General features: G+C 35.5%; 1 protein-coding gene across 1 annotated transcript in view; it reads right to left on the reverse strand.

Moving 5' to 3' along the window:
- The window catches only part of LOC123550497 (snake venom 5'-nucleotidase-like), a 33,259-nt gene extending 26,498 nt beyond the window's left edge, over nucleotides 1-6,761 (reverse strand). Inside the window, exons 1-5 of the mRNA XM_053545884.1 lie at nucleotides 6,616-6,761; nucleotides 4,964-5,185; nucleotides 3,296-3,382; nucleotides 1,729-1,868; nucleotides 150-275 (exon numbers count right to left, since the gene is read on the reverse strand). Of these exons, the coding sequence (XP_053401859.1) occupies nucleotides 150-275; nucleotides 1,729-1,868; nucleotides 3,296-3,382; nucleotides 4,964-5,132 (522 nt within the window). The 5' untranslated portion in view covers nucleotides 5,133-5,185; nucleotides 6,616-6,761. The remainder of the gene's footprint in view (nucleotides 1-149; nucleotides 276-1,728; nucleotides 1,869-3,295; nucleotides 3,383-4,963; nucleotides 5,186-6,615) is intronic.
- Between the last annotated feature and the right edge of the window lie 10,820 nt (nucleotides 6,762-17,581).

Raw genomic sequence — 17,581 nt, forward strand, 5'->3', positions numbered from 1 at the left:
AAAATGCAAAAACGAAATTGAAAATATGAAAATATCATTTGAATTTGTTTTCAATGATCAGGTGATTTTCATGGTCACATGGTGAAGGCAGTGAATAAAATAGAGGTAGGGAAGATAATCACTGCTGGGAGTATGAGCATCTACTATACCTCTTCTCTGAGTTCAGCTGCAAGTTTATTCCCAACATCTACAAAATCTTCAAAGATTATATCTTCAGGGTCTATGGTAGATAACGTATCAATCCATTCTTCCTCAACAAGGCCCATCACTCCTACCTAAAAAGCAGGAAATAAGACAGTATATCTATAACACTTTTCTGCTACCAGGCAAATCCATACATTATGGTAGTTCTGCACATTCAGATCAAATTAGAATTTGATTAAACCCTGATTTTTCAAAACTTCAGAATATATCTAGAAAATTCAGCAAATAAAAAAGATAGGGTCTTGTGCTTGATTTTTTGCTAAAAAATAGGACATCATGCAAGTTTTCATAATGGGAGTCTATGGGAAAATCACAATTTTCATAACACTTTCGCAGTTATAATTTTTTCTACAATGTAGATTTTAATGAAACTTCTCAGAGTCATAAATAAACATAATGCCTACAATATGGTGAAATAAAATGTATAGGTCAGTGTTAAGTAATTATTATTCATTTGAGACTCAGCACTCGTCAATCCATAAAATTATATCTCAACAAACAATAAAACAGAATTTTAAATCCATGTCCCAATGAAATACCCCTTTTTTTTTGCTCTAACCATGAAAATTTATGCCAAGCAAAGGAAATGAATTCATAACACAAGTCTATATTGAACAGTGTATAACACGAAGATGTTCATCTTTTTATAACAACTACCAATGAGAAGTTTTAAATAGAGGGATGACTGGAAACTGTCATAACTCATTAAACAAGAGCATCACCTACGGGTGCCATAGCTCATCTGCAAGTGCTGGTCAGTATGTAAGGAAAGTGTTATATTTTTTTCAGAATTTCTAAGAACAGAAAGGGCAATAATTCTTATAAAATACAGGTTAAAGTTATGGTTCTTGGCCTACATAATCAACTAATGATGATAAACAAGTGTGCAAAGTTTCAAAGCTGTAGCTCATATAGTTTTTGAGAAAAGGTGGTCCTACAAAAAATTTAACAAAGAAACTCAAATTTTCTAAGTACAAAAAGGGCCATAATTCTTACAAAATGCATATCAGAGTTATGATTCTTGGCCTACACTGTCACCTAATGATGATAAACAAGTCTGCAAAGTTTCAAATGTGTAGCCCATAGTTTTTGAGAAAAGGTGGACCTAATCAAAAAATCTAACCAAGAAACTCAAATTCTCTAAGTACAAAAAGGGCCATAATTTTGACAAAACGCATAACAGAGTTATGGTTCTTGGCCTACTAAGTCAGTTAATGATGACAAACAAGTGTGCAAAGTTTCAGAGCTGTAGCTCTTATGTTTTTTTTTAGAAAAGGTGGACCTAAAGAAAAATTTAAACCAACGCCAACGCCGACAAACAAGTGATGACAATACCTCGTAGATTTTTTTTTAAATCAGACGAGCTAATAAACGGGTAGTTTTGACAGTTTTCCTTTCAACTCTTGAAAATTTTACTAATTAGTTGAATTTAGTTTAATGCATCACCCTTTCACTCTGAAAGTCTAAAAGAGTATTTAGTATCTTTTATCATTATGTTTAATTTTGCAAAACAGAGTTACTTACCTTTACTCCATGCCAGTCAATCATGTGTTTAATTTTGCCATCAGCTAGGGGCTGAAAGGTCAGTTTGTCTGTTATGTTGCTAAGTAACCATGGAAATGTTGTCTGTTCTGCAAAATCTTCTAGATGGTCAACACCAAAATCTACAAAAAGAAGCAAATCTATTAATCTGTAACATGTGGTTTTATTCTGCCATTTTCGTCTCTTTTAGTTTTTGAATATTGGTGACAATTAATCTGAATTTCACAATGAACAAACTTGGACGAGGGTTACCCAAGGATCACTTTCATGAAATCATTTCAAAATCGGGTCAGGGGTTTCTGACAAAAGACTTTTAAAGTTTCCACATTATACATACATATAGGGAAAAGTGAACATGGGGACCGGTTTTTCAACAAATTGGAATTATCTGAACAATCTTGACTCATTAACTTCCACCAAATGGTTCCAGAGGCAATGTCCTTTCAAAATAGACTGATGGATGGACAGACTGACATGTAGCAAACAGTGAATGCTCAGAACAGTTTACTCCGAGCACTTTTTGTCATGGATCCCATAAACAACACAGTAAATCTAACCAAAGTCATGGTTCCAATAAACAACACAGTGAAACTTACCAAAGTCATGGTTCCCATAAACAACATATTGAATCTTACCAAAGTCATGGTTCTGGGAGCAGCTATAAACAACACAATGAATCTAACCAAAGTCATGGTTCCCATAAACAACACAGTGAATCTAACCAAAGTCATGGTTCCCATAAACAACACAGTAAATCTAACCAAAGTCATGGTTCCCATAAAGAACACAGTGAATCTTACCAAAGTCATGGTTCCCATAAAGAACACAGTAAATCTAACCAAAGTCATGGTTCCCATAAACAACACAGTGAATCTAACCAAAGTCATGTTCCCATAAACATCACAGTGATTCTAACCAAAGTCATAGTTACCATAAACAACACAGTAAATCTTACCAAAGTCATGGTTCCCACAAACAACACAGTTAATCTAACCAAAATCATGGTTCCCATAAACAACATATTGAATCTTACCAAAGTCATGGTTCTGGGAGCAGCTAAAAACAACACAATGAATCTAACCAAAGTCATGGTTCCCATAAACAACACAGTGAATCTAACCAAAGTCATGGTTCCCATAAACAACACAGTGAATCTAACCAAAGTCATGGTTCCCATAAACAACACAGTGAATCTTACCAAAGTCATGGTTCCCATAAACAACACAGTGAATCTAACCAAAGTCATGGTTCCCATAAACAACACAGTGAATCTAACCAAAGTCATGTTCCCATAAACATCACAGTGATTCTAACCAAAGTCATAGTTACCATAAAGAACACAGTAAATCTTACCAAAGTCATGGTTCCCATAAAGAACACAGTAAATCTTACAAAAGTCATGGTTCCCATAAAGAACACAGTAAATCTTACCAAAGTCATGGTTCCCATAAAGAACACAGTAAATCTTACCAAAATCATGGTTCCCAAAAACAACACAAATAATCTTACCAAAATTACTGCACCCATAGACTGCAAAATAAAATCTTACCAAAGTCATGGTTCCCATAAACTGCACAATGAACAGGTATGGCATTGAGAATTGGAATCATCTGGTTTCCCTTCAAAAATATGCTCACTGAAAAAGAAGTTATACAAAGGATATTTGACAACACATATTTAAGACAAAATGGACTTCTTATTTATAAGTGTTTTCTCTGTGCTTTAAACTTTACTAGGCAAATATAACTGAGGAAAATTGAAACTACTGTTAGATATATATATATTGAAAAATCAACACCGCATGTATGAGTTGTCGTTAGATGATACAGCAATTTTACATTTGTTTTAATTACTGTGGTATACATTTTAAAATGTATATTACTTCAATATGGCTTAAAAATGATTGTTTTCATGCAATATTTTAACTATATGGAGTAATTAAAACCTTCTTATTAATTTTGTACACAGTATATTCCCTAATTAATGCCCTCCCCTTAATACCCACCCCACTACTCATAGTTTAACTTTCTTTAGGTCATATGTGAACACCAGCACTATGATAGTCTTTAAATTGTTAAAATTTATTAAGGTAAAGTCAGATTTATAGTTTATACATTTACTAATGGAATGAAAAGATAAATACATAAATGCCACCCTTTTGCAAAATGTAACCATTATTTCTTGGTTGCTCCAGTTTGTAGGTTCACACATCGTCACTGCTAGCGAGTAGTATAAGATAATAATGAGCAACAGATGTTAGTAAAACATATTTATGCCTCCTATGATGGCCTGTTGGGGTGAACTAGGTACATAAACTGTATGCTGTGACCTTGACTTTTAACCCTTTTTACTAAATATACTGGCCCCAGGATTCTCAAGAAACTGTTTTCAATCTCAAGGTCACCACGACCTTGACCCTTGAGGTACATTGTACTGGCCCCAAAAATATTAGGAACAGGCCATCATCCTGTGAAATCTGAAGACGTAAAACCAATAGCATTCTGAATACTGATCAGAAACCAATTTCAATTTCAAAGTTATTATGACCTTGACCCTTATCCTACAGATCCAGAAAGTATAACTATAAGGAGTCTTCTTTCGACCTTAGGAAATAACTTTATGAAGTTAAAAAAGCATTCATTTCTCAATATGCAGGATCATTCTTGAAGTAAATTTGACCTTGACCTATAAGATAATAGGAGTCAACTACTGACCATAGACAATCATCTTATGAAATGTGTTTATTAGTCATTAAGCAGAATTTGTCTCGAGGTCAATAGGGTTATCTACTGAGAACAGGCAATCACCCTACGAAGTCTGACCACTGTAAGCCCAAACATTCAGAAAACAATTGGTCTACTGACTGACCAACAATGCGCAAAACAATATTCACTCTCTTGAAGAACAGTGGCATAAAAGAATCAAAATTAACTTATTGAGAGCCGGATTTGAAGGGGCCGAAGCATTTGTTATTTACTGAGGGAGCTATATCAGTCTGAAGGTGATTTTGCCCCTGAGCTTTGACATGCTGACCCCTAAAACAGTAAGAATTATCTGCTGACCAAAGGAGATCATCCTAAGAAGCTTGACCACTGTTAGCCAAAGCATTCTCTAGTTATTAACCAGAAAACAATTTGTCTACTGACTGACCAACAATGAGCTAAATAATATACCCGGAGAACAGGAGCATAAAAATTAAAAGTTAAAATTAACTTACTCAAAGAGGGATTCAAGGCATCTCCACTAAACAAGACAAGGGGATTTTCATCCTTGAGTGTTTTGACGTAATGTGCCATTCTTGCAGCACCGCCTGACGGTTCAATTTTCTGTGGCTCAATGTTGTAAACATCGTTGAAATGTAGAATGGTAATTGTTTGTTCCGACATGGTGCTAGACTTCTAGCTAAACATACAGAGAGATTTGTCCTTTCACAGGTTTTCTGAAAAGATATAAAAGTAAGTTTTACTAAGTGTACTGAATCGCGATCTTTGTGAAGTGTTATATTAATTAATTCCCATACAAGAAAGCTTTATAAACTTTAAAGTAATGTGCTGCTATCCAAAATACTTGTAACCAGAAGTGTAAACAGAACATAAATTATGTGTAGCTAGAAGTGTTGTGTCTGTATTGTCCTTGTAATGGGATTCTTGTTGTTTTTTTTCTACCTGTGAATTGTTGGATCTGATTCTTGGGAGGCAGTAAACAGTTTTCAGCTGTTAGTATTGAATTGCCCAGGATCGAATTTACAAATAAGAGGCAATTTATGGACTGAATCGCATATTTGTACTTTAAGATAATAATAATTTCTAGAAGTTTCTGCAGCAAGAACTGAGTTTCAGTTATTTAAGTGAAAATTAGTTGAGAAGCCTTGTTCTTGAAATTATGATGTAATGACTTGCAGATGTGAATACATGCCTTCATTGAGCCAGCTTAAAGTGAAGCTGTCATTCTAGCAGTGGCCTCAGGAAAATTGGAACAGTGAAAAAATGGTATGGTTGGCACATTATAATAATTATTTGAGTTTATTTTCATATTTTACAGTGTTATCAGAATAAGAAACCGTGTGCAGTTGGTGCTATCATTTGCAGGGATTTTTTTGCAATTTTTGTAAATTGACAAATTTAGCTTTTTTCGTCATCAGATTTCACAACTGGGAGAGCACAATTTCAGATCTTGTAAACAGAAATTTAGATATAAGACATGTATTGCAGATGGTTTGTAATGATACACCTACAGTCATGTTAATATGGGGAACCAGAAGGGTTTTCAGTCTATGTGTATATATGTCAAAGTAAAACCTATATACCAATAGACCTGAGAATATTTTCTACTCAAACACCATTCTGTTGTTGTTGTTACCGTTTTGTTGTTGTTGTTTGTGACGTCACTACAGGCACTGACACTGCTTCACAGTAAAGATCAAGCACCATTCAATTGATCAATAAGCTTTATTATATTTATTGGACAAAAATCCTTCGAGACTGGCTTCCATTTAATTGATAAAATGATTATCAAAGTATTTTACAGATACACTTTTGAAAGGAAATGGAATGAAATTACCTTTATTCGCTGGGGCTGGAATCAAACAATGTCACGCCTAATGCGCTGACGTCATTATGTTACATGCAGGGCACTTGTTTGGCCATTTTTGGGGTTGAAAATGAGCACCATTCCCCTCCTAAAATAATATGTTTTTTTCACCTTTCTCAGAAGAAAATTCCCCTGATGATAGGTTGTTTGACACAATTAGATATGAACTCTCTTTCTTGTAATATTATAGTGCCTCTAAGGAAGATTACTGTTGCAATATAGTTACATCATTTAGGAATGATTGAAAACCGTATCAATGTAAGTGTGAAAAGTAGTTACATATACATGGCTTAAAGTTCCCCTTTTCGTCTTAAAACGTAGAAAAATTCCTCTTCCTAAGGGTACGGGTACCTGTCCCCAAAAGTTGTCTAGTGCCCCAACATGTGATGTTACGCAGATGAAATGTGCAACTTGTTGTTAAAACCATTGTAATACATATTGTAATACAAATAGACAGCGGCCAATTTTATATTATTTATACTTTTGTGTGAGGTTCTGAAAGTCAAGTAGGGGACTAAAAACCTATCTGATTTTTCAATTAAATAACAAATAATAGTCGAAATTGCTATGGTTTTTGTTAATGTTTGCAGATTCTGTATCAGTTTCGTTTGAGGACGAGGCAGTGACAGGTTTTCTTCGCGTGCAGAAGACAGAAAACACTTCATCTTTTGTTGGTGAGCCATTTATGTTGATTGTTTTACCGTATAAAGAGACGTAGAGGTCTATCCGATAATTAAATCTAGAACATAGTCTACCTTACTACTTTGTACCTAGGCGCGAATCTGTACTTACTTATAATATTGTGTACAAAAATTTGCATCGCCGTAATTTCGGCCGGTAGTTAAGCTGCGCCATCAAAGATGCGTTCAGAATTATTTTGAGGGTCATTTTTAAAATCAGTTGTGCTAAAATGCACAAAATTGTGTGTCAAGGAAAACCCTGCAAACAATATTAATGTGTAACAAGATTTTTAAGGATATTGTAACATATTTAACTGAAAGTCTAAATTTGCAAGTAGATTTTCAGATTTAGCAAGTAGAAAAAAATGTCAAAGTGGTCAAAAATGTTAAAATTGAGCCCTGTCACCTGTTATGAAGTGTGACCTAGCTATCTGTCAAACGGTTAAAAGTTGTATTCTTCGAACAAAGAACATAGATCTTTATCAATTATACCTAAAATTATTTACATAGGGTTGAAATTGCTAATAAATAAATTTAATCTCACCCAGAGGCTGCAGACGCTTTTCCAGAGCGTCCCGTGAACTCTGATTTTTTAGTCTGGTACCAATAAATTTGGCTAAAATCCAGTTCCCGGTATAGGTTACATTCTACCAATTCAATTCTTTATTTATTTCATTTTAGTAACAAAACATTCAGACCTCATTTTCAGCACTTTAGAGCATTTCAATGATATGAAAACCATATATGGTCATTTAGTATAACATGTCTTCTTATCAAAATTAGAAAAATATTGACATGTTACGTTGTATATAAGAAAAATAATCTGTTCTGAGAAACATCACCCTCTAAAAATGCCCCCATGAAAACAACCGTTTAGCAATTACGCGTAGGTAGACATTTTTCGCAAAGAATAAAACTTATTCTAGGAAATTTAAAGTGAAATCTAAAGTGTCTCCCTTTTCATTCCCTCAAACCTCAGAGAGTAAATACCCAAATATGACTGATATAACGATAACTGTAAATGGCGTCAAAAAGCTCCTGTGTAATTTAAACCCCCACAAGGCTGCAGGTCCTGATAATATCAAACCACTTGTCTTAAATAAACTGCATCCTGAATTAGCGCCACTGATACAACTCCTTTTCCAAAAATCCCTTGACACTGGAACTTTACCGAAGGACTGGACGACGGCGAACGTGACTCCACTGTACAAGAAAGGACTGAAAAGTGACCCTGCCAACTACAGACCTATCTCACTAACATGCATTCTATGTAAATCACTGGAACACATCATAGCATCAAATCTCTCAATCCACTTTAACAAGAATGACATCTTGTATGATCTGCAACATGGATTCAGAGAAAAAAGGTCATGTGAAACACAATTAATACAACTAATTGATGACCTAGCACAAAATTTAAGTCGAGGTAAACAAACAGATCTCATTTTACTTGATTTCAGTAAAGCATTTGACAAGGTCAGTCACCTAAAGTTACTTTATAAACTACAAGAGTGCGGCGTTAACAAACAGGTTATCACATGGATAAGGTCCTTCCTGATTGGCAGAACGCAGTCAGTACTCGTGGACGGAATGAAATCCGATGAAGTACCTGTCACATCAGGTGTCCCTCAAGGCTCAGTCCTTGGCCCTCTCTTATTCCTATTATACATAAATGATCTACCTCAGTCCTTACAATCACAAGTCAGGTTATTTGCAGATGACACGGCAGTTTACCTCACAATCTCTAAAGAACAAGACTGCGTCACACTACAGCAGGACCTCCAGAAACTAGAAACTTGGGAGCACGTCTGGGAGATGGAGTTCAATCCCAGCAAATGTCAGGTCATGAACATAACAAAAAACAGAAAGAAATTTACACATAACTACATTTTACACGGTCAAATCCTGGAAGTGGTCTCCAGTGCAAAGTATCTAGGGGTAGATATAGCAAATGATCTCTCCTGGAACACACATGTAGATAGAATCACAAACAATGCAAACAAATCACTGGGTTTTCTACGCAGAAACCTCCCGGTCAAAAACCAAAATATTAAAGAAACCTCCTACAAGACTCTAGTTAGGCCACAACTAGAGTATATGCCTCTACGGTATGGTCACCACACACACAAAGAAACATACATAAAATAGAAATGGTGCAAAGAAGAGCTGCCAGGTGGGTAAAGGGTCAATATTCATATTATGATAGTGTAACTAACATGTTAAATGATCTCAGTTGGCAGACACTCGAGGACAGACGGACAATTGCTAGACTTTTCATGTTTTACAAAATCGTTCATGGTTACGTAGCTATTCCAGTCCCTCCGTATCTAGTACAGCCATTGAGACGAACACGTCATATGCACGAACACTCCCTTAGGCAGATCCATACAAACATTAATGTTTTTAAGTTCTCTTTCTTTCCATACACCGTTACCCTATGGAATCAGCTGCCACCCCTGATCGTTAATCAGCCTGATCCTGAACATTTCAGACATGCTGTTAACGCATCCCACTACTATTAAGTGACTACACCCTGTTTTATCCTGATTTTACTCTTGTTAATACAGTTTTATCTTGCACTATCTTCCTTTTGACATCTTACTGTCATTCTTTTAACTTTATTCTGGCACAGACGCGCACCTGCTAGTTATACCCGAAAGGGGCGTCAAGCAGTATACATACATACATACATACAATTTACAATGAAAATAGTCTAGATCTATTCTCAATACAATAAGCAATAAACATAAGCCAAAAATTTAACTGTCACCTCCTCAAGTCACTCATTATACCAGATTTCGTCCATAGCATGGAACTACATTTTGGACTACTTCACTGAGTAGTCACTTCCGGTTTGGTGTAATCTGTCCTATAGAAATTACTTTCACTCCGTAAACATATTTTTTCTCCGCCCCCCTATTTTCAGAGTTACGGCCCCTGAAATAGTAAAAAATGCACATTTTCACCCTGTGATGCACCTAGCTCAAAAAGTATATGATATAAATGGATGAAAGCTTGCATGAGTCTTTATCATGATATAAACTTGCACACCTCATATTTTTTGGCTGGCTCCTTTCCCTATTTTTAAAGTTATGACCCCTTAAATAGTCAAAAAATGAACATTTTCACCTAATTATGTGCCTATCTGAAAAAGTATTTGATGTAAATCCATGAAACCTTGCTAGAGTCTTTATCATAATGTTACATTGCACACTTGGCATTCTTCTTGAGAATCTTAGCGCTTATTACAGAGTTATGGCCCTTGAAATAGCCAAAATAGTGGATTTTTTGTTTGTGATGCTCATAGCTCAAAAAGTATATGGCCTAGAATAATTAATTCTTTTCATAAAATGTTTGTCTAGGCTATACCCCATTAAGACTGCAAACATTTGAATTATTTCCCCTTATTTGTGACAAATGTACCAGTGTGGGCACACCCTGTGTCCTACAGACACATTCTAGTTTCCTGCTAAATTCCGGCTTATATGCAGTGTATGTGGTACATAAGGTTTTCTTTTATATATTTCTACATGAGCAATTCTGTACTTCACATATTGTGTCATTTGTAACAATAGCACGTGTGATGGATAACTTTGTGGGAATAACTTTAAAGGTCAAGGAATGTCTGACTAAAAGTTTGTTTTATATGAAAGCCATTCTCAAGCCTTTCATAACACTGAAAAGTAATTTCAAAATCAGACCACTATTGAAACAGATATGGCAGTTTGAAATTTAAGAAAACGGCTGATCATGGAGGCAGCCATTTGTGTGTATATGACGTCATTTACACACTGCGGAATTCTTTATTTAGCCAATAGATTAATTTCATGTCTCTTGAGTGTAAGATGTGTAAAACATAACATTTTTATTATAGCTGGAAAAAGTAGAGAAATTATTTTACAGGAATAAGAAAACAAAGTTCAAATATGTATCTAGAAATTTAATAAATCCTCCATTTTATTTTTGTTGCCATGGAAACAAAATGGCCGCCGTTTTAATAAAATATTTAAATGCTCATAAATTTCTCATTTTTAAGCCGATTTTGAATATCCTTTTACTTCTTTAAATGATTTAAGAAATCCTAGCAGGCAGAGAATTAACCTAAGTTTCCTTTTAATTTAGCTGTCTAGTTGTGGTTCCTCTGAGTTTCTTAGATGAGATGAGATGAGATGAGGTGGGGTGAGGTGAGGGTTAGAATGAGGATGAGGATGAGGATGAGATGAGATAAGGTGATATGAGATGAGATTAGATTTATTTTAAGACATATACAAATATTACAAGCTCTGAAAAGCTGTATTATTTTCCAAAATTCCCTATCTACTTGTTCTCTTCCATTGAATTGGACCAAAGCAAATGTGGCACTACTGTTTAAGAAGGGTGGCACCAGCGACCCGGTAAGTTATAGGCACATTTCTCTGACTTGTATTCTATGCAAGCTTCTTGAGTATATTGTTTCATCTAGTTTCTCTTCTCACTTTATCAATTATAACATCCTTTCTGATTTTCAGCATGTATTCCGAGACAAACGTTCTTGTGAAACCCAACTACTTTAATTCTCTGGTAATCTCATAAAATCTTTGAGTGATATTAGACCCAAATTCATATTTAGATATGAACAATGCCTTCATAATATCAAAGTAACCAGAAATTTAACATGTCTATGTGCATACACAGTAGAGTGTGCTAGGTTTAAAATAGTACACACCAATAACATGTATGTCTAAGCCCAGTATAAATGTGTACTTTCACAAAAAAAAACTGAAAGTTTTTGACAAATATCTAGTTGTTACGTTGTTATTTTTGATATTTTATTGTGAACACAGTTAGTTTATAATATTTAGTCAATAAGATCTATGGTAGCCCGCTCACTTAGCTCAATAGGGAGAGCGCAGATCTACGGATCGCGGGGTCGCGAGTTCGATCCCCGGGCAGGGCGTATATTCTCTGTGACGATTTGATAAAAAACATTGTGTCTGATATCATTCGTCCTCCAGCACTGGTTCATACATGTTGGGAAGTTGGCAGTTACTTACCAAGAACAGGTTTGTACTGGTACAGATTCCAGGAACACTGGTTAGGTTAACTGTCTACCGTTACATAACTGAAATACTGTTGAAAAACGGCGTTAAACCCAAATCAAGCCAACACACAAACAAAATATATAATTTATGAGAAGAGCATTTTCAAGCATAGAACGTATCAAACAAAAATGATAGCAGGTTCGGTGTGATTGAGTCTGTTCATGAGAGGTAATGAAATGTTTAGGTTTTCTTTTTAAAAAAGGAAAGAAGCTATGATCCGACTATTTTAAGACACCGCATATTTGATGTTTATTCCTTTTGCAGTTGGACGCTACGCTTTTCTGACGAATGTTTGAATAACTCCATAACAGGCAATTCTTAAAGTCCCAGGGGACTGAGCTGTTTTGATATCAGTCTGTTTCTCCAGGCCTTTAAAGTTCAATGTACAAAGAGATTATAGTTTATCTACATTTAAAATCTAGACACAATATTGTTTGCACTAGAAATTAATGTATAAACACAATAAACCAACCACGTACCTACACTACCGATAATTAAAATCGAAAGTAGCGGATTTCACTGTTTATCTTCAAACCGAAACTAGCCTTTCAGTTATGGCTGATTAATGATCTTAAAAATTCATCATTTAATTGTAACACATCCTCTGTAACATACCACTATCGCCTCCTACATTTTTGTAATAGCACGTGGAACAAAGTAAATAGATAAGACGGAAAGCCCTGATCTTACTTAGTAAGATACTTCGAGTTTCATTCTTTTCTATGTAATGTTGAAATATGAAGGAAGTATACTATGCTATCGTTAGCTATTAGGGGATTGTTCAACGTGGTCTAGTTATGTCTTGTAACTTATAGACTTAATAATATTTAAAATAGAGCTTTAAATGTGTTTAACTTGATGCTCTGTCTCCTGCAACGGCATTGAATACACATTTGGTTTTTTTTATATAAATTTACAAGTGAAGTTTTGAATGTTACGTTTCATGTTTTCTGCTAGTGCACTACAGAGAGATTAGGTGCGCCCATAAACTTGTAATAAAAGTTGTTATACATGTGCCATACACTTGATGGATGTATCAATCTACTGAAAGGTACCAAATTTATTGTCTCTTTGCTTCTAAACCAGGTTCGGCGAAATTTTAAATGAATTAACTTCCTTAGCTTTCACCGTCTCAGCTGGCAATGAGTTCCAGTGGTTAACTATTCTGTTAGAAAACGTATTTTGTCCAAACCGAGAACTGGTATGATTTTTCCTACGTTTGTAGATATGATCCCGATTTGAATTTGAAGCACTGTTAATGTTTTCAACTGTAGCATTCTCGTAGCCCTCTCATGATTTTGAATATTTGTAACGTATCAGCGCGATCTCTTCTGTAAGCAAGTGTCGGAAGGTCTAGAATTTTAAGTCTTTGTTCGTAGGTCATGTTTTTCAGCCCCGTGATCATTTTGGTAGCCCTACGCTGTACATTTTCCACAGAGATAATGTCCTTTTTATAAGTTGGCGACCAGTTCACACTAGCGTATTCTGAATGTGGTGTAACAAAACTTTTATAAAGCAGAAGAAAGATGTTTATATCCATTTAGGTAAATGTGTTACGAATCATATCAACTGCTTGATTTGCTTTTTTAACTTTCATAGCTATATGTCTATTAAATTCTAAGTTTATCGTCAAACACGACCTCCAGATCTTTTTCCATGTGAATAGATTCAATGTTAGTTTCACACATAATATATTGGTGTCCCGGATTTTCTTTTCCAAAGTGCATACATTTACATTTTTCAGCGTTAAAACGTAGCAACCACTTGTCCGACCAGTGTAAACTATCTTTGTAGACTTAAAATATCATCAGAACTGGATGTCGATCTGTAAATTTTTGTGTCATCGGCGAATAATTTCACCACGTTGTTTACTACCTCAGGTAAATCGTTTATATAACCTAAAAACAAATTCGGTCCTAAGACACTGCCCTGGGGAATTCCACTCTTTACTGAAACCCAGCTAGATTGAGATGAACCTACTCAAACTTGTCTCGAACATGGCTTCCCCACGCCCCGAGTGAGGCTCGAACCCACATCGATGAGGGGCAGGTGATTTGAAATCAGTGACCTTAACCACTCGGCCACGGAGGCCACTTCAGATTGAGTCTGTTAATGAGAGGTAATGATAAGTGGAACGCCCCTCACGCCCCCTAACATTTTGTATTTTGCACGCTAAATCCTAAATACTTTTGCAACTCAAAGATTTTCTAAAAAACTCCACTGTTTGAGTACTATTTGATAAAAATCATATTGCTTTGAGTAAAATCTTCCACGAAAAGTAATATGAAAGTACAATCGTGAAACATCGGGTATCTCCGTATCCTCCGTATAATACACCTTATGCGAAGTACAAAGGCGAATATTATAGCAAAAAGAAAAAGCCTTTAATATGCAGGTCTGCTTTAGAACATCTAATAACACTGTATCCTCAGGCAGGTGTCAACAATGATAAAACTATGTGAAAGATAACATGTACAGCCGACCTATTCAAAGCTCGTTTTGACTAGGTTAATTAAATAAAGATGGTATTCATAACATCCCAATGTAATTTAGGATAATCTAGACATTTGAAACATATTCTGTCGGACATTAAAATGCATCTTAACGTAGTTTTGATTTCCTTATGCCAAAGGAATACGATATCTAAAATATAGTATTTTTCATCTTTCAACATTTGTCTTTCTCAACTAGAATTTGCCGGGCTCGGATTCTAGAGTTTAGACATGAAAATAGATACCAGTCAAAACTTCCTCTAGACTTCCTTTTCCGGTTGGTTGTTGTACGAAAGGTACTGACTGAATAAATTTGTCATACAATATCCGTAACCTAAGCCAAAATCTTGCTGTGTTCTGTAAATCTTGACACTCTTATTTATACAAAATTTAGTTGTAGCCTAGCTGGGGAAATCAGTATACCTCAGTGAGGTAGAAAAAAGCCATAATTTATACTCTTTGACGAGTGCTGCAAATGTGGACAGTTGTAACACTTCTCTGGACATGCAGTGGTCTATACTAAACGCAGATGTGGTAAATTAACTGCATACAATACCTTCCCGTATAAGTATGATGTAAATGTTTCAAAATTGTTCGACCTGAAAGATGACATTGCCGAGTTCAGTTGGTTCTAGAGTGGTGGAACCTATGCTCGCGGTATTCCTATGCTCGCGGTATTTCGATAATTACGCTCTCTGCAGAAGCACTGATAAAAATATTTCATCATTCTATGTTCAACACCGACCAGTGGTGAAATGCATTTACAACAAACGTAGCGATAGCCACGCGTGCCGCTCACGTGACGTATACAGCAACCGATACATTTTACGCAATCTGTATCCGTCGCACAAATCTCACACAAATATGTCAAAATCACTCAACTAAAGTTAGTTTTTTAGAAATCATGCATTACGTTCAGATATAAGATACATTTAAGAGCAAGATGTGATGAATGTGACGCCTGGCTACACTACGAGTGCCTTTCGAACCATGAAAAGATCGACGTTGATCTTAGTATTTTGACAAAGTCCAAATGGTTCTTTCTGAGATGTAGGGAGGAGTTAATTTCCTACACACAAAAGAAGTGTAGAAAACATTAGTGAGTTAATCACTTTGTTGTTTGAATCTTTAAATACTTGAACATTCTGTTTTTAAATAACATTATCATACGTTTTTAAGCTTTGTTCTAATAGTGACTCCATTTCTGTAAGGGAAATATACACATAGAGGCACATACTAAATTTTATCCTCATTTCTTTTGTTTTTCACATAATAAATGAGTAATGTTCTAAATATTATATTCGCATATGCTTGTTTGTTCCTTTTTAGCCTGCTGAATTTTTTTTTTCGCCCTTAGTTTAATCGATATAACATACCGCCAGCATAGGTTCCCTTCAGGGCGAATTTTCACCTTTTCACATATGCCGTGTCGATAGCTCACAAGACGACCATGTCAAGCAGCATGCCCATTCACGCACTGCAGTACGTGAATCACGCACAAAATATCAAATGCACGCATAAAAATCACTTGTTGGGGGTACATGCACGCAGAGATTCGGAACTCCTGAATCAGCTGGCAAATCGCTGTTTATTTCATCATGCACTTGCCAATTGTTTGGTACAGTCTTAAACGCAGATCCGGTCCAGGGACGTGATAATTTCGTTTCCATCACCGAATTCTCGGCGTAATTGTCAGCCGCATAGAGGGGTTTCGTAAGTGTTTTAGTCAGACGTCACATGGGTCGTGTGCAAAAAAAGTATGGATACAAAATGCAAAAAGGCATTTTAGCTTTTATAAACTCAACAAAAGGTTAACAGTATTTTATTTTTGGATATTTAACTGCAATTTTGATACACATTGCATATCTGTAATAGTTTGGGCATTTATTATTGATTGGCGATTTTTATCAGTCTTCAGTTGACTGTACGTTATTTCGGACAAATCATGTTCCGTCCACGAAATCGGGAATACATGAACCGTGCTGAAAACTTATTTATATTTAGTATAATATTGGGAGGGGTCCTATGATTCAAAATTTCCTATCTTAACTTTGGAAAAAACATTTTAAATTTTCTAAAATCTCATCTGTTATACCCCACCCACGAGAGTTCTGCATGAAAAAAAAGCATGTATATACAAATTTCAGTAGTTAAATAGAAAAATTTCAGATCTACCATGTAGTGTACCCCCAGATTTTGAAGTGTACCCCTATTTTGCAAAAGCAGGGGGTACATGTACCCTTAACTTTAAAAATGAGTGGGCATGCTGGTCAAGTGATGACACACATCAACAATATGTTTCGATAGAAGGACAACTTTATGTTTTTGCATAGGCAAGTCGAAATAATAATTTTTTCTTGCTTCTTAAAAAGATTATATATGTACAAAATATCGCGAGCATAGGTTCCACCACTCTAATACCTTGGCTTCTCTGTGCCGGATCCAGGCCCAACGGCTTCGGACCAGAAAGAAAAAGCCACTTTACATATGTTATAGTCTACCACTTAGTAGACTGCAAGAACGCTCATGAAAAGGAAAATTTATACCCATTCCATTTATGAAATTACTTGAAACACAGTTCCCCGACTTGTGTCAAAATAATTTTACGGTCAAATTCTTTATATTTGTGATGAGCAATCTTACCTTCAAAACTTAAAGGACCAAAGTAATGGAGGATAAATCACAGCACACCGTCGTGTAAAGTTACTGATTTTATCGCTTGTACATATTGCTGTGTAGACATGGTAGTATCGTCATTTTGGAAAATATTTGATAAGATTTACATAAATCAATGAGGATTTGAATCCCCTTTTTATACATGTAAGTTTCATTTAAGAAATGATACACAGAAAAACCATGTTTTAACGTTACTAATACACAGAAAGAGGTTATATGTGCCTGGAATAATTTCAAGAGGGCTTAGCCCGAGTGAATTACTCTGGTGACGTATAACCGATTTGGAGTGTATTAATTTAGGTAAAACACGATTTTG

Source organism: Mercenaria mercenaria, chromosome 6 (genome assembly GCF_021730395.1).
Source record: "Mercenaria mercenaria strain notata chromosome 6, MADL_Memer_1, whole genome shotgun sequence".
In the NCBI taxonomy this organism is placed as follows: Eukaryota; Metazoa; Mollusca; class Bivalvia; order Venerida; family Veneridae; genus Mercenaria; species Mercenaria mercenaria.